At 39.6% G+C, this 27073-nt stretch overlaps 1 protein-coding gene and 1 long non-coding RNA gene across 4 annotated transcripts in view; both read left to right on the forward strand.

Annotated features, from left to right (window-relative positions):
- Positions 1 to 27073, forward strand: part of dtnbp1b (dystrobrevin binding protein 1b) — an 89375-nt gene that overhangs the window by 1864 nt on the left and 60438 nt on the right. Inside the window, exons 2-4 of one of the 3 annotated variants that reach the window (XM_034704375.1) lie at positions 847 to 1391; positions 9848 to 9942; positions 17197 to 17388. Coding sequence is in view for 1 of the 3 variants with exons in the window: in XM_034704374.1 (XP_034560265.1) it covers positions 1380 to 1391; positions 7243 to 8172 (942 nt within the window). In the remaining 2 variants the exon portion in view is untranslated. Of the gene's footprint in view, positions 1 to 846; positions 1392 to 7242; positions 8556 to 9847; positions 9943 to 17196; positions 17389 to 27073 lie in introns of those variants that run through there. The other 2 variants (XR_004634265.1, XM_034704374.1) reach the window with 2 other exon arrangements.
- On the forward strand, positions 2680 to 2972 carry LOC117827706. Its single transcript, XR_004634267.1, has 2 exons — positions 2680 to 2808; positions 2876 to 2972. It is a non-coding gene; the product is annotated as an uncharacterized LOC117827706 (long non-coding RNA).

The following is a 27073-nucleotide window of genomic DNA, read 5'->3' on the forward strand; positions in this document are numbered from 1 at the left end:
GTGGGTGCTCAGGTGGAGAATTATAGCCATCACTACCACCTCTAAAACTGCCTGATCTGAGTGAAATTAGCTGTGTGTTCCACGTTCAACCATGGAGACGCACACGCACAATAAACAGATATGGCTAAAACACTGAGACAAACAGGATTACACAAACACATCTTACTGTCTTAGGAATCAGATTTCAGAAAAGAGACGAAAATTCATGAGCTGACTTCAAAGCAAAAGTAGTGAGTAACTAGATCATTGATAGAAATAGAGTGGAGTAAAAAGTACAATAATTGTTTTCTAAATGTAGTGGACTAAAAGTAATAAGTATCCCCAAAAAATAATACTCAAGTAAAGTACAGATACTCAAAAAATTTACTGAAGTACTGAACTCAAGTAAATTTACTCTGTTACTGTCCACCTCTGCCCACAGATAACCTTTTATAAATAAAAAGCTCAGTATCTACTAAAGCACTTGTTAATGTTTTAATACTTTGCTCCAAATGTTTTATTTTCCACAGTAATGGACAGCACAGGCTGGACACCACTGCAGAAAACTGCAGCCACATGCTCATACTTACATTTAGTAGCCATGGTGTGCAGCCAAGCCCTGTGTTTGTCTGCCAGGGGACATTTTAAAGTACTGACACTGTGCCCTGCCTTCATATTTTTGGACTCTCCCACCACTGCATTCCTGACGTAGCATCATTGACTCAGAGATTCACACCACCAGGAGCACCCAGAGCAAGATCACTTTATTAAATGTATTGATGCATTTACTATAGTGTGAGATCAGATCTAAGGTTTACACTCTGCTTTTGTAAAGATGCATTGTGTGTGTTTCTGTCCCTTTATCAGGATGCGTTATCAGCTGGTGCAGATGATAAGAATACTGTCGAGCAATAAAACTGACTGACGCACTTCGGTTTGGATGTAGACATTTGCAGGTTGTATCATTTTGTGTTTCTGATGATGATGAAAGGAAGGTGTTGGTTCTGATTTAAATGGGGTTTAAATGCTGCCTATTTAAAACAATTTAAATGTTTTAAGGTAGCTTATATAACTGTTAAAGGCACATTGCAAACATTATTTCCAATCAGTGTGTGAAATGTAACTTTGTAACATCTACCACATATTTGTGATCATTACTGTGACTTCCTCTCTACTAACTGAATACTGTACAAATATGCTCCCAACAGACCATGTGTGTCTTTCTGTGTTATATGGTCACAGAGTCTGGGGAGGGCAGCTACAAGTGTCCTTTTGCCCCGAGGTGATGTAAGAAGGAGAGCAGTGAATGAACACAGAGACGTGCAGTCTGAGCAGCACTCGTAACCATAAATGGAAAAGCAAGTAAGGCAACAGGTGACCTTACATCCACTGGTGACGACATGGCACTGGAGGTAATCACTGGGCAAGCACCACTATGTACTTACAGAAGCATATGCACGTGATTCTACACATAGAGCACCTACAGATACACAACTGTAGTGACTCTTCTTTTATTTGTGCGTTCAGTTTTCTAACAGTGTCTCTCTGTCATAGGAATAATAGCACAGCATCAGACATATATTAAGAAGTTCTTTGAGAAATAGACGAAGTAACAGCATTCTGTTGTTCACAAAAATATATGCCGTGGATATTTTTTTTTGCAAAATATAAATCATGTTTTGCAAATTGAACATTTTGCTTCTAATACTGCTTTTCTTGTATTTCCTTGTGCACTCTTGTATTTGAATACAAAGTGCAATAAAAACAAAAAAAACTATAAAAGAAGAATACAGATACATCATTAATTAAATTAGGTAAGATGGATAGGCATAAATAAACAAAATAATGCATCTACTAAGACTCTCATCTTGCACATCTAGGTCAATTTTCGGGGGGGATGGGGGTATTTTTTTTAACCATCTGCGCTCTCGCGCACACATGGACTGTTTGCAGACTCCTGGTTCCCGGTGTGGTGGGAAAAATACAGACATGATAGTATGTTGTTCTTGCTTTGATCAGAAGCTAGAAACATTCACACATACCAAACCTCCTGTGATTTGCTTATTGTTATCTGTTCCCATGGCTGAGGAGCAGACCATAAGGTGAGAAGTCAGGAAGGTGACCAGGAAGCAAGAGGTGATAAGAAACTCTCTTGTTTGTCTCACAGTTCTTTGAAGATGCTTAATGATTTGTTAATATTATTCTCTGAAGAGGATAAGTAACGTGTTGTATCTTCACTCTGGGTCAGTTGAGCAGACCTTGTCTCGGTTGTTAGATCACTCTGCCATCTGACCGCTTTGCAAAGCTTACTGAAGGCCGGAATAAAGCTCACAAAGACAAACCGTTGTTGTTTGAGTCTATCATTTCCAGATTTCCACCACAAATTTGGTGTCAGAAGTGGGATCGCAAGAGTGAGAGTTTCTGGATCCCGGCTTCAAAGGTGATAGTGCACGTCCTGGAGAAATATCTTCAGCTTCATCCTCCCCAGAAAAGGACGGGTCGAGACGGAGGACCTGAGATCCGGACCAGACTCTTTCACCTCTGCGATCGACACAACTCAATGGTGAGAATCTGAAAATTTGACTTCTAAATCTATGTCATAGAAAATTTTAGATCTTTTGTGAGAAAAAAAAAAAAAAAAAAAAAAAAAAAAAAAAAAAAAAAAAAAAAAAAAAAAAAAAGAGAGAAAACGAGAAATTAAGTAAAGAAATAACTGTCTGAAAAAGTCCCTGGGAGGGTTAAAGTCCCTAAAAAGGGTTAGAAGCCCTTAAGTTAAAGGGTTAAAGTCCCTGAAGGGTTAAAGTCCCTGACCAAATGTTTTAAACCAAGGTAAATAAGAAACCTGGAGGTGCACGGACGCGTGGCCTTTACAACAGCGCGCTGTGGGGAAACCAAGGTTTAGAAGAAACCTGGAGGTGCACGGACGCGTGGCCTTTACAACAGCGCGCTGTGGGGAACAGACAGATAGTAAATAAAATAAAATAAAATAAAAATAGGAAAAAACAAAACAAAAAAAAAAAGGTTCTAAATTGAGATTTTTAAACAAAACGTATATAGTAATAATTGGTTCCATCAGTTGGTTAGATTGTTACAAATATTGCGTTATTCTCAATAATTTTTTTGTTGTTGTTGGTTTTTGAGCTGTATTTGTGTAAGAGAATTGTTTAAAGATCCAAAAGAGGATAAAATGGGGAAATGTAACAGTAAAAGTCAAACAAAAGAGGATCCTATTCCAAATTTTCCTAACGTAAATTTTATGATCACTAATTATGGTATTACAGCTGTTTCACAGTTGCAGTTTTGGGTAAAAGAATGTGGTTTTCCAGAAAAAGGAAGCTTTAGCATGAGACAACTAGAACAACTCAAAGATAAGTTGCAAGAAAGAGAGAAACAGAGTAAGGGTAAAGAGAAAGATAAAGTTAAATGGGAAAGTTTTAACATGTGGTGGAGTGAAGCATAATGTAGGGCAAGAAAAACACAGGCAGGGATAGAGAAACGCTCATCTGTGTCTCAGTGTGTTAAAATGCAGCAGATCGACCCTGACTCCGACCAGGCGCCGCCAAGACAACTCCAACATCAGGCTGCTCCAGACGATGAAGGGGGTGCAGTAGGAGGACAGCAAGCAGCAATTGCTTTCACAGCCGCACCGCCAGGCATCATGGTTCCACCAATCTACCCACCACTGCCGGACAGTTGCTTGACCTATTCTAGTTCAAGCCACACTAGAACTGAATTTAAGTATGGCTTTCCACCGCCATACCAGAATCCTAAAGGAGGACAGGATGTTCGTGCAGATCCAATAACACCATGGGAGGCTCATCTTCGTAACAGTTTTCTGCAAGGCATGATTCCAGCTATTGCTGACCAGATCAAACGCTCCTGTATTACATGGGAAACTGGTAAACTTCATGAGATTGAACAATATGCTGTCCATGCTGAAAAACTCCTCAATGATCAGCAAAAAAGAAAATCTGCAAAACAAGCTGAACAACTCCATCTTGCTACACTCACAATGTTTCAGTCTACATTCAGAGGAGGCAGAGGAGGCAGAGGACGCGGTCGTGGCAGGGGTGTACGCAGAGGTGGTAGAGGGGGCCTGAACCGTCGCTTCAGAGACCCAGAAGCATGTTTCATTTGTGGAGAAAAAGGACATTGGTCACGTCAGTGTCCACAGCTGGAGGCTCAGTATGATTGACAGCTACAGGCGCCTGGGGAGGAGGAGGGGAAGACTGCAGCACCCACACTGGAGCCAGAGGAGACTCATCCTACCCAACAAAATGGCAGGTTAAGGACGCTCTTCCACAACCGGCACAGCATCCTCTTCATAATCTGCAACCCGGTGACTGGGTGGTGATCAAGGATTTCAGAAGGAAACACTGGAAGGCAAACAGGTGGAACGGACCGTTCCAGGTGCTCCTCATGACATACACAGCGGTGAAGGTCGCAGAGAGGGCAACGTGGGTGCACGCAAGCCACTGCAAGAGGGTTCCAGAACCATCCACAACAAACGTGGCGTGCTAACAGTGGTTAGTGTCACCAGCGAGGGAGCGGTTCTACACGCACCTCTGGTTAGTGTCCTGCTCAGTAGCCAAATCAAAGCTCCTTATCTGGGTGAAGCCTCAGGATTAGGGCGTACGAGGGCCTTCCCGCGTAAGCGTGAAACGCCTGCCCTTTGAGAGGGGTAAACCTCAACAAACAGAGAAAGAGTGGAGAGCTGGTAGCGGAGTTAGGAACTAGTCCAGTAGGATGCCACCATCACGCAGACCATGGCGCCTGTTCAGAGGACATGGTTGGAGCCAGAGGGGAGGCTTGTATGCAACACTGCTGTTGGCATCTGTAATCATGATTCCATTTGTCATTTTCCAGCTACAACAGTTGCAAAATTTCACTAATAGCAATCTACAAGTTATCTCTGGCATTCAAAACCTGTCTAGAAAACAGAGAGAAATTCCATATCTGAAAAAGATTAATTTATGGACTTCATGGCTGAATTTCAGCGCCAGACAGGTTTTTCCCTCAAATGTTTCATGTTACGCTTGTTCCCCCGCTCGACCTACCTTATACACTGTAGGTATTCCCTTTGAAACAGAGGATTGTATTTCAAATTCAACAACCTTGTGTCGAAAAGATTGTTTGTTGGCTAGAGGTGTAGAGAATTATACATCGGTGTGGAACAACTGTAAGATGGAACCTGAGGTGGGCAAGCTGCCTTTTCCTGAAAGCCCACCACCCATTTTGGAAAACACCCAAATTGTTTGTTATCATCGCCCTAAAGGTAAAACCTTTGTGGGTAATTGGACAGGACCTTGTAGTTATATAGTCAATATTAATATCATCTACCCCTTAAGACCACTTACACTAGCAGAGAATCAACAGTTAGCACATTTTATGTGGCTGAAAGTGCAGACACTTCCAGTACCAGATGTGTTCTGGCTTTGTGGTGACAACAAACTCCATTCAGTTCTTCCTTATGACTGGACTGGTCTCTGTGCACATGTAATGCTTGCACAACAGATGTTTTTAGTTAAACAGGAGGCTTTATTAGAGGTAGCATTTACTTCTAAACGTACAAAGAGATCTATAAATGATGAGATTCTAGGTTTTGATCCAAATGTTTACATAGATTCAATAGGGATCCCCAGAGGAATCCCGAATGAGTTTAAAGCAAGAAACTCAGTTGCTGCAGGTTTCACTTCTTTGATTCCTTTCTTTGGATCTATGATTGAAACTAACAAAAATACTGAGTGGATCAATTATCTGTACTACAATCAACAGCGACTGGCAAACAACACCAGGGATGCATTCAAAGCCTTAGGGGAGCAGGTCCATGCTACTACGCAGATGGCATGGCAAAACCGCATGGCTTTGGATATGCTCCTGGCTCACCAAGGAGGGGTGTGTCATATGTTTGGAGATAGTTGTTGTACTTTCATCCCTAACAACACTGCCCCTAAAGGAACCTTTTCAAAGGCGTTGAATAGGTTGGAAATCCTGGCAGACGAAATGAAGAATAATGCAGTAACTGATGTCTGGATAATGGACTGGTTTGATCAGATGTTCGGCAAATGGAAATCTGTCATAGTTTCAGTGTTGACTGCCATTATTGTTGTATTTGCATCTTTTGTATTGATAGGTTGCTGTCATATTCCTTGTGTTCGTGGGTTAGTTGTACGTACTATAGAAAAATCCATCTCTCACCAAATGATGCAGCTCACAGAGTATGATCCGCTTTTAAATTGTACAGAAGCAGATGACATACCAGATCTGTATCCTATTACAGGTTGGATTCCACCTGGAGATCCAAATGTTTCAGATGAAGAAAATGTTTAAATGTATTATTGGAATCTGTTATTGATTGTTTTGACCTGAAGTTTATGACGAGATGTTTTGAAATCTTTTGAATTAATGTCTCTGATGTATTTTCTCTCTAGGGTTTTTTTTATATACTACAAAATAGTTTTTGATGTTTTAGGTATAGGTATTGTGTTTTATTTTTCATGATGTATTTTTCTATTTCCTGTTGTCCGTAAAAGGACAAAAAGGGGGGAATTGTGGTGGGAAAAATACAGACATGATAGTATGTTGTTCTTGCTTTGATCAGAAGCTAGAAACATTCACACATACCAAACCTCCTGTGATTTGCTTATTGTTATCTGTTCCCATGGCTGAGGAGCAGACCATAAGGTGAGAAGTCAGGAAGGTGACCAGGAAGCAAGAGGTGATAAGAAACTCTCTTGTTTGTCTCACAGTTCTTTGAAGATGCTTAATGATTTGTTAATATTATTCTCTGAAGAGGATAAGTAACGTGTTGTATCTTCACTCTGGGTCAGTTGAGCAGACCTTGTCTCGGTTGTTAGATCACTCTGCCATCTGACCGCTTTGCAAAGCTTACTGAAGGCCGGAATAAAGCTCACAAAGACAAACCGTTGTTGTTTGAGTCTATCATTTCCAGATTTCCACCACACCGGCTAGGTATGACATCATGAAATTTGACATCACTTCCCTTTGAGGCAAGTCACCGCTGACTCGACTGGAGCGTGAAAACATAGCCATGCAGGGGTTTGTGTGTATGTGTGTGTGTTTGCATGTGGGCACATGACATCACAGCGTCATCACTGCCCATCTCCATAGCCAAAGCTGTGCCTCTTGAAGCAGATATTATGTCAGCAAGTGCCATGCTAGCAGAGCTGCTGCAGCCGTTGTTATTTTTGTTGTGGTAGCCTTGATTACTCCTTTCATTCCTCTCATTCCATCACTCGAAAGCTTGAAGAAGGGCAGCGCCAAGCAGCGGACGGATTAGGTAAAAGAGGGACTTGTGTGCCCAATATGAGGAAAGGCCAGAGGGCGAGCAGCTCTTCTGAGTCCGAAGAGAATCAACAACTGCAGTCAGATGATTCTCCAGATCAGTCGTCACCAAGTGAAAGCTCATCAGATGAAGAATCGTCACCTTTATCCTCCACCGTGGAGGCAGAGGGTGGGATGAAGAGGAGCCAGAGGTTCAGCAGTTCTTTCAGCTTGGAAGATGATAACCAGGTGCAGATAAAGGATCAGGACAGTGAAGATGAGCCTTCGCCAAAGAACTCTAATGGAGTACCAGTCACTGAGCAGGTGGAAGCAGAATCAGGAGCAGAGTGCGTTTTATTGGAGAAACAGGACACTCACTGTGACACGAATCAACCTCAGAGGTCGGGCTTATTCAGGCCTCAGGAGTTATGGCTGGCAGTGACGAGATGTCTCTCCCTCCGATGGCCTCCTTGTCTGTCAATCAACAGACAGACACACAGGAAACTAGCTTACCAAGCAGACCTTGACCAATCAGAGGACACTCAGTCTTCTGTTAGCTATGATTCAACCAATGACACTTCTTCAAGCCTTTCTACATCAGATGATAGAGATGTGACATTGGCGAAACACGAGGAAAAGGAAGTGAAAAGCAAAGGGGTTAAAAGCGGGCCAGCCCGTTTTCTTGGGATTTCTCGTTCCTCCCCCAGATTGCCAAGAGCCAAACAAGCTACAGACACTGTGCTAGCTTCAATGATCCTGGAAAAAGAAATGTTTTTAAGGATTGAGCTGGTGGAATCAGGCGACAAGAGGGAAGATTTATGCTACAGGGCAGAGTGGAAGCTGTCAGAGAGAACTAAAGAACTGGCAGAGGGAGTCTGGCTTTCTCGAAGCCAAAAGTTGATGGATTGAACATGAAGTTTAGAGGCCTGGTTGCCTTTGATTGGATTGTCTTTATATTATTCACTCACCAAGTTGGATTGGTTAGTACAACCATCAGTGAATTGGTTATTTTAATCACATAATCTTAGTTTGTTTTATTGCTGATTAGAAGTGGCCTAGATTTTGATGAATAATCAGTGAGATTGGTTTCGCATGATGGCTGAGTAAAACTATTGTGTGCTGATCCGAGCTGTGCTGATACAAATGCACTGACTGTTGCTTACTAATTAGAGAGGCTATTTTCAGAAACACAGCACAGTTAGAGTTAATGTTTGTTTTTCTGCCATTCTGGGTCTCTCAGAGAACATTTTATACATGGCTGGTCCATGTGGGAGGAAATAGCGATTGAATGATCTAATAGACTATGTCATGTATTGAAAATAAAAGCCACTTTGTGATATTGGTTTTTATTTTTCATTTTTTAATGAGAACTTATACTATAACAAATTATAAATGAACAACCATGTGTTGGTGTGGGCACCCGTCGATGCCAGATCATGCTCAGATCTGGTGAAATGAGAAGAATTATTTGTTTTGTTTGCCATCGTTTTCCTGGAGGGGTTCAACCAAAGTAATCGTGCATCAAAGCTATTAAAGAGAAGCCGTTCATTTTAATGATAATAGTAATAATAATAATAATAATAATAATAATGCATTTTATTTATAGGCGCCTTTCTTGAGACTAAGGGTCACCTTACAACAGTAAAACAAACAGAGTTTAAATAACAAGCAGTAAATAAAATACAATTTAAAAAGTTTTAAGTGAATGGACAATGGAGTTGTGGTCAGATGGAGTAAGCCAGTTTAAACAGATGAGTTTTGAGTTTAGATCTAAAATGTGGGAGTGAGTCAGTGTTACGGAGGTCAGGTGGGAGAGAGTTCCAGAGCAGAGTTTATGTTGACACCAAAGAAATTTAACTTTAATTACATCCTAATATAAGATTTCAGTGTTATGGCCAGTGTGCACCAACAGTCAAAATTTTAAAGGCTGTGTTCTTTAATGATTTGGGGGTGGGGGGATAAGAACATGGTGGGAATTACTAAAATCTTTGAATCTTTACAAGAATAAGTATTCTCCAAAGGTCTTAAACAGTCTGCCAGCCAAATAAATAATATTTTTTTTGTATATTGGCGCTCAAATTCAGCAGCTTTTCACTGCTACAAAACACAAGAATATAATATGGTTTCCTCTAACTCTGATACTCAAACTCTCTTGAAGCCATCACATGCAATATAACAATGCATGACTGAATAATTGTAATCTATCACGACACGTGCCGGAGCATCCCTCTGTGGCTCGATGTAAAGCTGTAACCTATTTTTAACATGCATGCATAAGCTTAACCTCGCTGTTACAAAGACAAGGATATGCACTGCATTTACGCAGTGCAGGATCTTACCCACTAGTGTCTACCAATATTGTTTTTTCAATGGTAGATACCAATAATTGGAGAGCAGGTAAGCCAATGGCAGATACAAAATGCTGATATCATCTGTTTTTTGGTTAATTGCGTCTAATAGAAAAACAACAATAAATGATAGCATCTATTGATACATGTGCATTAAATAACATGCATCTCATATACTTGGTTTTCTTTTTTTGATAATTTTTTATGTTATCGAGAATTTACACCTTTATTGATAGGACAGCTGCAGAGAGACAGGAAATGCCGGAAGCAGGGAGGGGGGAATACATGCAGCAAATGGCTGAGGCTGGGAGTCGAGCCTTCGACCGCTGCGGTGAGAACTATAGCCTCTGTACACGGGGCGCACACTCAAACCACAAGGCCAACAACCCCCCAAATGGTTTTCTTAGCTAGTAACGTGTCATTTATGGATTTTTAATTAATTCATGAAATAGAAAAATACATTTGGTGATTGATAACTATGTCAGAAGTAATATCAAACTGCATTAGTATGACCATCTCAACAGAATTTATATAAAACATACACAAATAACTGTTTTAGATTTAGGATGGGAAAAATGTCATAATTGAGAAAAGATGATGGTGACAGAGGAATCGCAAAATGGACATATGGGGAAGCACCACACTGACGAGGCTGCCTGCAGACATTACTTGTTTACTCTCAATGCTATGCAACTGTACATGTAATCTTTTTTAAACTTTTATAGTCAGTGGTGAAAAGTGAATTCATGCAGCGCTTTGACAACGTATTGTAAATCTATTTAAATGCACCATGTTTGCATTAAGGACCAGGTATGAAGTGTGGAGGTGGTGAGAGCTTATCTGCTTGGTTTGACTTCCAGTGCCAGTTAACCTCATCACTTTAATGACAAGTGCTGCAGGAAATGGGAGGATGATAAAGGAGAGAGATGGGGGGAAAAAACAAACAGGAGTTACAAGTCCAAACACACATGGCAATTTTTTGAGGGCAGTTCTGTAAACTGGAAATATAAGCAGTAAATTCACCCAAGTATGGATATGAGGTTATGGGTGTGTCAAGCATATACTTAAGTTCATTTTAAACAATACAAGCGGCCAACAGCAGTAGCAGGGAATGAAAATGTGTCAGAAAAGGCAGCGTGTGCAGATATGAAATGGATGAATGTAAGAAATTGGTCACATCTGTTCTGTGCCAACGATTTTGTCCCTGAAGCCTGCCTCATTAGACAAATGATTCATGTACCACAGAAGACGACCGTCTTGTAGAGAGTATGTTTGATGATAACTCTTTTCTCCTTTGGTAAAGTCTGATTAAATACTGGCTGTGCAAATCCCCAGAGTTGTTACATAGGCATTGGAGAGAAAAAGAATGCAGCTTATATACAGCTTATAATACACCTTCATGATATGAATATAGCATCTTTATTTTAAGCATAAAGACTCTGATGCATCAAATGAATAACATCTGTAGTTTCTGTTCTTTTGTATCAGTGTAATCAGTAATAACAATACACACAGCAGAGGCAATATTGTTCAGATATTTTTTTTATTGTAAGGTCACCTCTTCAGAAGCAGAAAGCAGTTGAAGTGTCACAATCCTTTCCTGTTAGCTCTCACCAACTCTTTTCCATGTTTTCCTTCACACTTAAATTTTCCATGACTGATCCATTGACTGGATTATTAGGAACTATCAACAACATGACCTCCTCTGGCAGGAAGATTGTTCTAACAGCATCGAACCCTGGCAATCGTCAAGACTGCAAGCTGGAAACAGAGAAGCGTTCCTCAGAAAGGGACAGTGCATAGAGCGGCGAGTTCCTCTATCCTGGTTCCTCTCAGTTGTGCAAGAGTGTTTGTAAACTGTGCTGGAAGGAGCCGTCCCCAAAGATAGTTACGTAACGTGGTGATGGGCTGCAAATCCCAGCAGAGGACACACGTTCTTGCCGCCAAAGGACAAATGTGACTTCATGGAATTTTGAAGTCTTAGGAGCCCCGCCAGACATTAATTGCTTTAACTCCTCAGCCTTTAGTTACACTCTATTAGATTTAAAGCTTTTTGGAAAATCTATTACGCTTCATCCAAAAATGGAAGACAACTACTACATTCAGACATAAGCCTTCGCACCCTCTAAGTGATCTGAAAGGTCCACAGCCTTATCAAAAGTTAGAAATATAGATTTGCCTACAGAGTCTGCGTTGGTTTCTAAAGACGTGATGTGTTGACCATGACTGCACACACTAGTTTGCACCAGGTCAATTTTGGCCTCCAGTGCTGAGAAGGAAGTCTTGAATTCCATTGAGAGGTCCGACTTGTGGCTCTCTAGCAGGTTGGTTAGCACAGCCATGCTAACGTCGCTATCAATTATATCGCTATTGGAGTCCTTTTGGTTTGTTTAGCGTGTTTGTTTGCCATTTCCAATGATGTGGCTATGAATAAGACCCCTTAATATGATGCAGAAATGGGTAGACATATGAGGAATGTTGGGCTCAAAAGAAAACATTTTGAAATGTGTGGGAGCGTGAGGTAAGAGTCTACTCCTCGTCCGCCATCTTGGATTCTCCAGAAATATAGATTTGAAAAGAAGAGACCACCAAAAGCCTTAACTTATGTTAAGCTGAAGCCCTAACAATTGTCAGGGCTTCAGCTGAACTCCTAAATCATTTGACATATAAGGAATTCAGGATCTCTATCCCTATTAATAGGCTTTAAGCTAATCAGACGGAATAACAGCTGACTGTAGAGAGCAATGATTGTATCACTCAGCAGCTCTCACTGTCACCTTACCCAGATCCAAAGATTCCCTGCCCTCGTCTTTGTGCTCACAGATGTTTGTTATGAATCCCTCATTGACAAGCAAGTTATAAGGAGTGGAGACTCTACAAAATACTGTACATTGTGTGCCTGTAGATTTGTGTAAAATCTGTGATGACCTATCACTCAGAATTCTTTCCCATAACACCATGTAATCTAAATCTTGTTAAAAATGCAAGCACTGCAGATAATATGCAACGTTTTACAGATAATAGTTGTTTCGTAACAAAGAATTTCTTCTCATATCCCTGATGAGGTAAATTGATACATCTCTAATGCGTTTTTTCACACAGTGTTAGCATCATTAAGGAGGAAGGAAACTTTAAAAAGTGCTAGCTTTGCAAACCCTGGACAAAATGAAGACATTTTTGAGCAAAAAACACATTATCATGTATCAGTACCTTGCTACATGTGCATGTATGTTTGTTTTTTTCTACACTTGAATTAGAATCCCGGGTATCTCTTGGGTGTTTGGGTTCTGCAGGTTAATTTGTGTGGATTTGGCAAGGAAGAGAGTCCCCAGCTGATTCCCTACTTGCACCTGCATATAAATGTTTAACGAAGGAAAAGTGTTAAATTTGTTTTGGGAAAGCGAGGTTAATCCCCTTTATCCAAGCTCACTTTGCTTCCTTAATGTATTATAGATGTCCCATTTCTGTCAGTGTGTATTATAGTGGGTGTGTGTGTTGCACAGAATGCAGATGGGTCTCAGGTGTGAAGTAGAATTATTGCAGTAGAGCACAGAAGGGCAAAGGGAACACTTTGCCGGTTGAACACTTGACTCAGGATGATAAATTGAAGTAAGGAGTCAATGCTCTTGGCATTTATGTGTGTGGTGTGTGTCTGAGAAGGACAAGGAGCAGTGTGATGGATGATTCCGGAGGGGCATTGGTGATGCCGGTCGAGATTAGACCGACCTCAACACACTCACACATGCATATTACCGATCGACTTTGCAGACGGGTCAAAGTACTCTTGTGACATCACTGAAATGTGTTTGTTCTTTTGGGTTTTATAGTTGGTTTGATTAGGTGTTGGCTGGTGAGCGTGTGTGTATAAACCTACAGCACAGGGCTGTTGGTAAAAGATTGCTATCATGAGACTGCTCAGTATTCTCTCCTGTTATCAAATGCATTCACACATACACTCTCCTTCTATATCTTGGTAGGAGTGCACACCAAATAAAAGCATTTCTAACATGATGATTTCAGTATTTTCTGCCTTCCATATAGTACATAAAAAATGCAAAACAGAGTTTTGCTGGTTGATTAGTTATCGAAACTAACTGTCACCTTAACTATACCAACATGCATACTGGACATTTCTGCCATGAGGGAACATCTGGGTATGTCTGATTTTAATTAACAATTCACATTTATGGTCATTATTTTTAATTTGTAAGGCTTGTAATGGAAAATCATGATATACTTGTAATGGATAATCATGATATACTTCTTGCTCTTATTCATAACTGCTTAAAGGTCATGTCGTTTCAGTACATACCATGCCTGTGTTCAACATGAGACTTTGCAAACTGAACTTTCCATAATGTTTTATCTCAAAACCCTGCAGACAATGCGCATCTTCTGACTTACTATTCACCCCTCTCTTCGTCCTCTTTCAATATAATGAACTCCCTTCCCTTCACTTGCTGAGCGTCTTTGCAGACTACTGATTCTCTCAATAGTTTGCTCCTTCCAAAACTCACAAAGACAATTTCTTTGCTCAGAGAGTCTTTATTATTAAAACAACTCACTTGATAATGCAAATTCCAAGCCCAGGCTTCATTGTACTTTTTATCAGGACCATTAGAACCCTATTAGATAAGGGGCAAATGCAATTTAATTATGACTTCCAAATAAATGTGCTGTAGTGTTAAATGACACTTTCATTCATATCCTGTGAATATTGATTGGTTGGTTGGTTGAAACAGTTCTAAGAGGACTGAAATGGACTTCTGTGAATTAAAAATGAATAACAAAATGTATATTTACTTCCATTTACTTCTGTAATCTCTCTTTTTCATTATTGTTTTAAGTTCTAGTACGCAGAAGTCACCAACTAAGAGATTATCCCATATATTATTATTATAGATTATGTTTTAACACAGGTTGGAAAATAATTAACAAATAATAATAATGTAATGTATGTGATGTATTTTTTCCTTCTGCTTATGTACAATATATTTTTTACCAACTTTTCAGGGGAAATTTTAACTTTCTAACATGCTTTTTTAACTCCAGCAGACATTTTAATGTTGTTACTCTTGCTTGAGACTTCTTGCTACCTTCACAAAAACTGCACAAACCATTTGCAGTTCCACCAAAGAAATGCATCTCTTCTGGCCTTCTCAGTTTCATTAAAGTAAAAGAATCCTATCTTTATAGTTAGTTATCTTTCATTGTTAATCCATGAATGGTGAAAGACCCTTCAGATTTGACCCTATGAAGGAGACAAACTTGACTGACATAGCTGTACATAAAGTAGTGAAAATTAAATCTTCCTCCGCCAAAACATGAGTACAATATAACACAGACACTATAACATTACTATAACACTTCTATCAGTAACCTTTGTAGCTCTCTCTCACTCTGATTGGTGTCTTAATACTCCATGACTTCAGAACCATCATATTTCTACATCTGTATCACATTCTTATCTCAGTAGACAAATCAAAAATAAAACTTAATACCAACACAGCTATCGTTGAGATGATTATCTGTTCTCCCTCAGCTTTTGTTTCAGATAAGTTATGTTTATTTTACTCAAAAACTTCAAGAGGAGCAGAAAAAGATTTAGCAGTGAAAAAAAAATCCCAGTTTTAATGCTGTTTCATGGTTTGAGGTCAGTAGTAGCTGGATAACTCAAAGACAGCGTTGTTGCAAGACAGCAAGAGTACTATTTACATTGATGAGCATGGGTGATTATTCACAGAGATTGCTATCAGGCAGTAGCCACAGATTTCATAGAAATGCCTTGAGGATTTCAGGGAAAATCTAGTATGTAACACTGTGATATAACACATGTTGGTAGAGAAATACTGTACATTGATAGACATTAGTGAAGCTTTGAGGACTGTTCCAGAATGCATGACCTGTTTAATGTTCCTAATATTTCTGTTTTAACAGCTTGATAAAAAGTAATAAAAAGTGCTAACCCTAACACTTTGTCAAGTTAATGAGATAAAGATGTGCAGTTACAGAGACCCTGACAGTAAATTAGGCATGGGATTGTTCATGTTCTGTATGCGACAACCTTGTAAAACGGGCTACAATCTCTTTTTTTTCTGGTATGTGTCTTATGTTTTCTCCTGAATTATCCTCACACAAACCCAACTTTGTTATGACATTAAATTCTATGAAAAGCGTTGAATACAGAGCAAATATGGAACCAACTTAAGACTGGTTACATAATTACAATTTTATGGTCAGGGTTCATTACTTCACAGTAATTTCATTGTTGGTTTAAGTCCCAATTTCAAAGCCCATCTGCTATCATCTGAGGACATTATAGCCTCGAGGAGTGATGTTGAACTTCTCGGCATCCTGGTGATGAGTGGTTAGCGATTAACGACTTCCAGTGAGGACTTTCTTTTCAGTGAGCTGCATTGTTGACTGTCATACCAGCAACTTGAGAAGCGACTATGTGTTCAGGTCGAAACCAAAACCAATTTGCTCCTGCAAAATAAACGTTGTCATTGTCTTCGTTCATTACACCCCCTAGAGTATTGCCTATTCATCTGTTCACTGTAAATAGATAGCTACACAGAGACTTAACTGTCACAATGATATGTGTCTACAGAACTGGAGGCTGCTGCTTTGGATCGTAATTCTAAGACTGTATCTCTGGGTCCCATATGTCCCATAGTTAGACGCTAAAAATGGTTACATTACACACTGTAAACACAGTTGCACAATAAATATTCAGTCCTTGGTGACCACTAGGTGGTGCTGTTGCAAACAACAAGGATCTTAGTTGCGGACGCATAAGTGCGGTCCTGGAACTGCGGCCTCAAGGTCTGCTGACTCCTACTACTTCATTACAGTGGTAGGAAGCTGAAAAAGAAACTGACTTTCTAGCTTCTTACAAACAACAAGTCTTAAGTTTGCTGAAATAACATCATAATGCAGATAAGTGTTAAATTAAAATGCAAGCTTTGTCTTGTCTGTCCTTGAGAGGAGAAGATTGCAACTTTTGAGAAGCTTTTTGTTGAATGGAGGTTGAATTGATAATGTTTGATGTATTCCTGTGTTGTGCTAAAGGGAATAAAAGGGTCTGTTTAGTTTGATATATATTCCATATTATATAGTATATTCTTGCTTTCAAACAAAATGTCTATAAAAGTATAGAGGTTCTGGAGCACACAGGTCACATATGTCTTTTTTTGCCTCCCCATGTGTTGTCAAGTTCAGCTGGGGCTTGTTATGAGTCGTGTGCACATCTGCCCCACTGTACTGATTTCACATGTCAGCGAACATAATCTTATTATGTTACATTCACTGCCCAAGGGAGATGCTGACATCCAAGTTGGACAATTCCAACAGCAAACATAAATACAGCTTAACAATGAGTTGGCCTACATTCTTTCAGCAAAAGTTAATCACCAGTGAAATAAAGTTCAATTAACACCAATTTGTGTAATGATGTGTTTCCTGTTTACAAGCATTAAAGACATGTTTAATCTTATTATGTAAGGAGAGCTGTACTTTGCAATTGTTTGAGTGGGTGGGTATTATTTATGGGTTTAGTTGTGTAATGCCTTGTCTTTCCCATTAGAACACCAAGGATCAACATGCAGAGGAGAGTTGGAGTGATAGAGCCTGTGCATGTCCTCAAGTGGATAGAAGATAGAGACCAGATGCGGCCAAATGGCCTGGCAGACATGAGCAGCCTCGTTTCCAAGGCTGCCTTCTGCATGACATGACAAACAGAGGTGTGGTCTTCAGAGACCCGGACAGGACTAGACAGGTAGGTTAAACCTGCACCGTACAGTATGTACACTATGTAGAGAATGTATGGTATAGCCCAAAAGAAAAGATGAAATTTGTGGAGGCAGCACCAAGAGGAAAAAAAAACTGAGGGTTTCTGTCTTGAGTTTTTATGATTCAAAAGTGGTTGTAATGATTACTGCATCATAAGATGACTGCTCTGTAAAAGAGTCACTGTTGTCACAACTAGAAAAATGAGTAAAATGTTTACTCATAAACACTTTGTAATGGAAAGGGAATTTGGAAATTGCTTTTAACCAATTTAAACTGGTTTTAAAATGTAGGTTGTATACTGCACTAGAGATAGCTATGATAACTGTTTCATTTCAATATGCAGAAAAAAATCTGGTAATTTGATGTTAATTTGTTCACGGTGGAAAAAATGAAAAAGTATAGAAGAGGAAGGACAAGCTTAAGAGACAACAACTGTTGGCCATGATAGAGACATCTGTAAAATTGAAGATAGAGGAAACAGACTGACAAATGAGGCAGGAAAAACTTAATGTGATGCTGATTCATGCTGTCCTGTTCACCCCGTTGTTTTACCTCCCAATCAGTGGAACTGTTCAGCTTAATGTGAGTAATACCGGCTAAGTCAGCTTATTTTAAGGCTGCTACTATTCATTATCCCTTACTTAAAAGTGATGGGATGCCTGGGATATTGCAATAAAGTTTAATCTTTTAATGCTAAAGAATCATAATTCAAAATTCTGATAAGTACAATTGCCAAATTGCCACCTGTGAAGGCTTACTAAATCAGCTGTTATAACAATGCTTCCAGTTTAAGCAGCAGAACATCTTTACGCATCATCAGTGTATGTGAGTGATAAATGTGGTTGGAATATCATTTGAGCATGCACACTAGAACCTTAACACACATACACACAATCAGCACCAAAACTTTCTTGCTGATACAGTCTTTGGGTAAAATGTTCCCACCCACCCAGGTATGCAGTCAGAGAACATCTATTGCACATTTGCTATCTGAAGAATACCTGTGTGCCACCAGAATAAATGGGCTGTCACCACACCAGGCTGCATACCGCCAGCTTAGCAGCGTTATCTGAAGGCTTCGATATGCAGCAGGAAGGCAAATCAATCCATATTTTGTGGTGACTCCGATGTATTTGTAACATTCACGTGTAGCAAGAGGAAAGCTTTGCTACAACTTTTAGAAAAGCAGCATTACGTTGTTACAGATGTATGAATTTGCTCTGTGATCTACAAAGACAGATTTAAACATGCAAGGAAAAAGTGAGACACACTTTATGCTGACTTCAAAAAATGCATGCGACAGCTTTCATGGAATTTATAAGAAAGTGAAATCTCCACGAGATAGCTGGGTGGTTTATCGCTACGCAGCAACAGTCCAGCCCTAAAGGCTCTGGCAGAAATCAGTCACTTGTGTATGTGTGTGTGTGTGAATGTGCAAAGTCTGTGTCACAAAGTCATTGTCAGAAGTTTTTCTTCCTGCTATCTCTCCTGCTCTGACGTGCTTCTCCTCTCCTGCTTCAATCAGACTAATCATTTTCCATGTTAATTGCTTCTCTACCCTGCAGAGCTGTCATGTCTCAGACAGATGCACTGTGAGGAGAATTATGAGTTTTAACATCTGATGTGTTCTCTGCTTCACCTGAATATGCTAATGTGCATCCTGATGTATTGTTCACGTTTAACTGGATCTGACTGAAAACAGTGGCTTTTATTTTGAAAACCATTTTTATGTAACACTTTTTGAGGTATGTACTAAGGTATGTAGTAATCAATGCAGTATGTGACTATCTCACTCGTGTGTACAGTCCACAGGCTGTTAGCCGGCATAGATAAAGTGGTATCAGTGACTTATATAACAACATCTGGCGTACAGCCATGTTCTGTGATAAATGTTAAATCCATTTACTCTGAGTAGTCAGTGAGTCTGCAAGACTCTCCTCATTTTACTGAGACCCATACACCTTATTACCTTACATGAGCAATTTAAAGGTCAGTAATTTAGCATGTAATGAAGGATCAGGATTAAAAACACATTTACATGATGTCTGATAGCTGCCTATATTCAGCCATTTAACGAGAAAACATATTTTATGTCACTTTAAATAGTAAAGATGATGCATTATTCTTAAATCCCTGCTTTAATCTGCTTTTAAAGAGGTTAATTTATAAACAAACATCCGTAGAGGCACACTATTTAAAGCTGCGAAATGATGTTCTCAAATGTCAACTAAAATAAATCTCCTCTACAGCCCAATTCTTGTAGCAATGCTTCATATGCCAACATTAGATCACGTTTTTTTGCATACACAGACAATCCTTCCTTTTTCCCTTTTCCTTTTTTGTCATCTTGTAGACAGTTAGAATATATTATGACCTAATTATAGAGCCACATACTGGTAGTATAAAATCAGACAACAGTAGGTGTTGGTAGTAAAAAACAAAAGTATTGATAAATACTACAAGAATGCAGACAAATACATGGACTACATATGAGGTGAGAATATCAAGACAGTCAAAAAAAGAGAGGCTTCAATAATTAGAGATATAAATCTTTTTTCGAAAGCACTCAAAAAATGAAAAACTTTTTAACTTCACTTTCAGTCTTTGAGTTGACTTTGTAAGTGTAGTGTGTGTGCAGGTAACAGGTCAGAATGTTACCTAAGGAGCCTGTCACATCACATTAGTTGATGTCTGCCTTAAACCTTAGGCCTCTCAGTCCCAGGTCTCAAAGTAAAGCAAGAATCATCCCTCGCTTTTCCAGCAGCAGGATCAGTAGACGGGCACACATCTGCCTGAGTTCAGCCCGACACTGGGTAAGGTGCAAAGATGCATGGGAAAATCTGTGATATGAACCACAGCCCCTGCAGCCAAACAAGACATCACTGTCATATCTCACCATTTTTATCTGTCACCCCTCTCTTGCCTCTTTTCACATGCCTTAAGTACTTCTCCACTCCGCTGTCAGTCCTCTCTTTGTGGCCTCCACCCTTTCTCATAGATCTTTGGAGCGCAGAATCAATTCAGGATAAGAGTTCTGTAACGCTGGCTGATGGGCATGGAAAAGATGGTCAGAGGAGTATAGTTCACAGATGACAAGCTGCGACTGGATACACATTAAAGCTTATTCAGGCCTTTTGACGTTACCTTGCCTCAGGAAAGAGAAAGAGAGCGTGAGAGGGATGGAGAGAGTGAGGGAGGGAGGGAGGGAGGAATTTTCCTGGCTGGATGAGCACCAGGGAGAAATGTACCAGGAATTAAAAACGTGTGATAGAGGCAGTATAGCCTCAGCACTCCAGTGGGATATATTTGTATCTATGACTTGAAAGCTTCAAAATGACTGCAGAGATAGACAAAGTTAGCTATTACCACATGCACTACGCTGCTAACTTGGCAATTTTAATTAACAAATTGTATCTAATCATTCTTCCCTAAATTAGCTCCTCTATCTTTTTCCTCCTCCTGAGATGAGTGTTTTTTAATGAAAAAAGGATCAGTCTGTGTCAGTATTGCAGACGAGAGCAAATGCCTTATGTATCTGATTATTCTCGTAGAACAAAGTTATATAAGCAACTGGAGAGAGAAAGTATTAACCAACGGATCAACATTTACCAAATCCCAAGCAAATTAGTCTATACTTCATGCTCAGGCATTGTGGGTGTATATCCTCACTCGGGTCACCTTGCTGTGTAAAAAAGAGGAAGAGTAACTGCAGTGCTGTGTTGCACCCATCTGATGTGTTTCGTTGGCACAGGTCCAGATTGGCACATCGCTTGGTGGCTATGGCAGCTGCCAACACTGCTTCCCATAGGGGTTCGTGATGAGCTACGTAGACGTCAACAAAGCGTACGGCCACATACCAATCTTTTCACATTGTGTTAAAGTCACAAAGCACATCTGTCCTACAGGCCAGCATTGTCTGCCATATTACCACTACAAGTTAAAGTAGTAAGACCGTGCTAATTCACTGAACAATAAAGAATGTATGTACGTAAAAAGATACAGTATATAGAGAACACTACTTTATCTTTAGACTGATGGCTTTACAACAGATCATGGTCATGGTCATGGTCTACATGATAGGTAGACCAAAAAACGTTCTATTTAGTTATTACCAAACTGTCTTACTAATTTTCCAACTTTGTGAAATAGATGATCCTGATTGGTCAAAACCCCATAGCAATTTCAATTGATTCCCAATTGCAAAGGTGACACTAAGGACAACCTGATCACACATGTTAGAAGTTTGATAAATTTCACCTCTGCATATTAATACAGAAGCAAAGATGTTTGTGTCCGTCTCAGGTTGGTCTTTACAGTCAGGGTATAATGACAGTTATCGGGCACAGATGTGAGAGCATCCTGAGGGGCTACTGGGCCCTAACCGTAGCCAACCAGGGTTGCAGAGCCGCAGTATCTATTATTACACTTTTATGTATAAGTCTTCTAAGGTGCTAAGTCAACCATAGTAAGGATAACTAAATATTCATGAGCCTGTCCGATGCTTCATCGCAAATATGCTCCAGGGAAAGCATGTTCCCTGCAGCCAGCATCAATTAGAGCTTAATTGTAGAGGGCAGGAAATATCTATGATAGGTGAAGTTAGGGTTAGATTATTTCTGATTTTATATTAGTTACACAACAAAGAGCCAGGCTACTGTGGAAATATGGCAAAGCTTTGGCTTAGAAGTTGCAGTAGGACCTTTAGCAGCCAACTAGAAGTTCAGTTTGGACATTTCCAGCCTTTTCTAATCTTTGTAGCCACAGCAAACATTTATGGACTAGAATGTATTTAATCAAATCCAAGCACACAGAAAAGGAAATGTGTTTTATAAATCGTACAGTGAATACTTCCATCATCATTTACGTCAATAATTTAGACTAACAATTCACCAGGAACCAAACTGTAGCATTTCTCACTTGAATAAACAAGGCTAACCATGCAGTGCTGCCTTGGGAAATGAAAAGGGCTGACTTGTAAAGCCAGGATATTTAATTCATGCATCTGATGTAAAACCAGGAAACTGAATTAAGAATCTATATCGAGAAGCACTTTGTGCCACACAAAACCTCGAACATAAATGTTTCTGCAAATTGGTTGCCACAACTTGAATTTTGGTCGCTTGTTGTCATGATTAAATTCAACTAGATACATATTTATTTTAAAATGTATTTGGTGTAAAGGTGATAAAAGAAGCAACACTTTGGTGTCACCATCATGGTTAACAGATTGTGACAGCAGAACAGAAAGAAGCTCCAGTGTTATCATCATTAAGCATTATGTGAGCCAAAAAGTGAGAATGCTCAACTCAGCCATACCTCCGCCATCTATTTGTATGTTTGTTTATTTAATTACTTAGTACAAGCAGAAGTCTCAAATCTTTTCCACCTCTTCTTATTTTTTTTCACTTTTTAGTGAAGTTTTTTTATTTATTTAATTGAACTGGTTTTTTTTTGCCAGTATACAACTGAAAATCTCCCGGGACCCCATACTAACACTACGAAGAAGTTTACTTTTTAAAACGTGAGTAATTGCAGCTGAGCTTGTACATCTGCCCCACATTCCCCGGGATGAACTCTCAAACACAAGTGCTTTCTGACATATATGGAGTAAGCTTCACTTTGCATCTGAGTTCACTGAGTCAGGAGGATATTTCTAGGTCAGAGAAGCAGACAAGCAGAAGCATACATATCAGATGTACTGTAGATTTCACTCTGCTCTCAGAGCTGTGGAGGATGTGTGGGGCTTTATTTAGAACGCTTATCAACCAGCTCATTGGAACAATCTTTGTCCTTCTTTCATGTTTCATTTCTTATTCATCACTAAACCTACATGCATGTGGTAAATGTTTAATTGTATGAGAATGAGGACTATTTTTAGCTGAGATGAAATGTTAAATGAAGGAAGCATTGTTTTTCAAAATCAACACATGCTTGAATAGTTGTTCAATGTAGTCAGAGGAGTTCTATTTCGGGGTTTAAAACATGCAGATTTAAATCAGGAGTGTCTCTGATTTTTGCAAATTGTAAAAATATAAAAAATTGCTCACACAGAAACTGCTCTCAGAAATCAAAAGCATGTTAATTACTTGTTGTTGTTTTCCAGGTCCAAACCACTGGACCCATCAGCCTGCCATTATACTGCCTGTCAGCTGAACACTAAACAAAATGATCCAGGCAGAGGCATGATTATTCTGAATAATAGACCTGTATTATGTGAAAGCCAGGGAAAGCTGTTGTGGTTGAAGACAGAAGAATCCTTCCTGTGCTGTACTGCCCTCATCAGGAATCTGGAAATGGTAGTGTTTCTTAAAGATGGATGTACCAACAAATGTGTCTTATGGAGAGGGAGAGAGTCACCCCCTGCTGGTAAAGCTGATACATCAGAACAAAACAGCTCAAATGGGTTCAGGTTGATTTAAAGAAAATCAAAGACTGTTAATCAATCAAACTTTATATATATAGCAAGAAGCTTTACAAACAGCAGGTCTTGAACGTACTATTTGTTGAATTATTAATAAAGACCAGACATGTAGACAGGATAAGATCCAGTCCAATCTTACAGGCAGGACTCAGTCTGATCTCATCATAATCCACCATTAGCAGAGCACTCTGCAGCATTTAGCTAGTTACAGTAGCAAGGACAAACTTTCTTTAATTGGCAGAAACCTCGAGCAGAACCAGACTCATGTTAGACAGACATCTGCAGGCTGTATACGGCAGTGACTAAGAGGAACCTACGAGACAAGGGAGCTCAGGGACTCTAGACAGGTCTATGGTTAGTAACTTTAAATGAACAGGGAGAGTTAAAGTATATGATGATGATGATGTTTATTTGTATTTATTTTATCCTTATTTTTGTATTCTTTTTTTTCCAGATAAAAAATAGACTGAATAATCTCAGCCTGCTAAAAGAGCCAACATTTTCACAGCAGAAACATTGCACTAACAAAGCCTGCACTTCTACAGAAAACCTCTAGATGGGGACATTGCACAATTTATATGCATATAATAGCCTAGTCTCCTACCTCAGTGTATACTATAAGCTCCAGTGTTACAGAGTTTTAAAGTTAATTAAAATAACTAATCTAGGTTAGAGTCAGTGAAGTATTTTTACTGGTTGCTCAGATTTATAAGCAGCCAAAAGAGGGCAATAATTGCTGAAAGCACATAGAAAAAGGATTACAAGGACTGTGGGCTGCAGTCGAAGTTCCTACCAAAGTATGTGCTGATGAAAAGTGTTCATAAATTTGCTTACATCCTTTTTTTGACCCACTAATAAATAGCTCAGAGTACAGGCAATGCTTGCTGGAGGGATTATACGTATTTATTCCATGTGGCCTGGGAACGCCTCAGGATCCCACAGTGGAGAGGGATGTCTTGGTCAACTAGTTCTGGATGGAAAGATGGATGGATGGATGGATGGATGGATGGATGGATGGAGTTGTCAATGGATAGGTGGACGGATGAATGGATTGACGGTCAGATTGATCACTGGCTGAATGTATGGATGGATAGATTGATGGATGGATGGATGGATGGATGGATGGATGGATGGATGGATGGATGGATGGATGGATTGGTCAATGGATAGGTGGATGGATGAATGAATGGATTGATAAGTGGATGGATAGACGGATGGACAGACGGATGGATGGGTTGATTAATCACTGGCTGGATGGATGAGTGGATGGATGGATGGATAGATCGATTGATAAGTGGATGGATAGACGGATTGAAAGACAGATGGATGGAGGGGTGGATTAATCACTGGCTGGCTGGATGAGTGGTTGGATGGGTGGATGATGCATAGATTAATGGGTCGATGGATGGATGGATTGGTCAATGGACTGTTGGATGGACGAATGAATGGATGGATTGATATACTGATTTACAGACAGACGGACTGATGAATGGATGGGTGGATTGATTATTGGCTTGATGGCTGGATGGATGGATGACAAAGACATGTCAATGAATGAAATCATGAAAAAAGATAAATGTCCTTGGTGAGTTGAAGTCTTCAAACTGTAGCTCAAACATTAATTTTCACTTGATTGTGCATCAAATATTATTTGGAGGTCATTGGTGGAACTAATAGCTGTATTTAGCAGAGGGAGAGAAGGCAGGAAGAGCTTGACATAGAATAATATCAGATGAAATTGGAATAGCAAAGCTACATTTTCCCTTCAAGAGCATAACTCTCAGCATGTCTGACTTTGATATGTCACGCTGTGTTAGATCTTTCACATTGAATTATCTTTTAAAAATGATTGATCAATTATTGATTGAGCTGACTCCTTTTGAATGCTGGAGATTTTAAAAATCCTTTGAGGTACAACTTGAAGGCATGCGTGTAATGACACAGCAAAAAAAAAAGGAAAAACGTTCTAAAGCAGCCAGATGGAGACATTTCATATTAAAAGAGGATCCACAAAATAGCCTCTAACACTGCTTTGATCCACGCATCATGGTACAGAACAGCAGCAATGTGTAGTCACACACCCCGAAACTCCCTCTTTCCTGTGTTTGTTTTTTCAGAACTTTTGCCTTAGCACAGTTTGCGCATGTGTGATGCAATGTGCATGACACTGTGGATCAGGCATGCAGAGCTTTTGATTCATACTGTGGCAGTGCAGTCTGCCTGAAGAAAAGATGGACTCTGCATGCAGAGCCTGAGGGGACTACTTTTTCCTACTATTTTTTTTCTCTTTTATTTCTGCCTCGTTATATAGCTCACACACTCTGCTAGGTCTGCTGAATAACACGTCCTCTTCTCTCCTCAAAGAGCACACAACACACGTGTGCACAGACAAGACACACACACATCGTAATCTCTCCTTCTTTGCGCTGACTTTATCCCATCTGACTGAGTGAATCTTTACACAGCCTCTCTGCACAGAGTCTTTGGGAATGGTAATCGGAGAGAGTTGGCTTCCCTGTGAGCCTGAAGCAGTGTGAGAGGGGAATATGCTGCCTGTGGATCTCATGCTTCAATAAACTGAAGACACGAATACCGGGATCTGATCCCATGCTTCTTACATTCAGATTTTTATTCAATTCCCATGTTTGTATTTTGATCTTGTTTTGAAATTCATCCCAGTAAAATGGGCAGGGGATCCTTTTTTTTTCCACAGACAAGTAGTCTAATCATCTGTTTTTGTTAATATGATGTAGCCTAGCTTACTATATCATGTAACAGTATTCTACTGTTGCTTATAATGTTGTTAATTAATTGCCTTTCCTAAAATCCATATTAATGTATTATATGTCATGAATTAACAGTAGTGTGATTTAAACAGCTAGTCTTTGAATAGTGTACCAGTTATTTTTGTACCAGTTTTCCACTGTGTGGAGAAAAGGGAGGTACAAAGAAGCAATATTGACACAGAGAAATGACTGTGATTTGTCAAGAAACCTTCCTCTTACTGATAGACAGAAGACACTTAAATGGCACATGGACATGTTTTGGGCACATTACAGGTGGTTCAGGGTTTGCTTGAATTTTTTGACGCTCATTGTCCCCTTTTGCAGACATGGTTATCAGAGAATGATGTTCTTTCGTTGGGGTTAATGAAACAGTTCTTTGATTTTGTACATGATAATTAGTGCAACCAGTTTTCATTGTAACATGTGAACATCACCTTCTCTGTGTTTTCACGTCAACATTTGCA

The sequence above is a fragment of the Notolabrus celidotus genome, chromosome 16 (assembly GCF_009762535.1).
Source record: "Notolabrus celidotus isolate fNotCel1 chromosome 16, fNotCel1.pri, whole genome shotgun sequence".
In the NCBI taxonomy this organism is placed as follows: domain Eukaryota; kingdom Metazoa; phylum Chordata; class Actinopteri; order Labriformes; family Labridae; genus Notolabrus; species Notolabrus celidotus.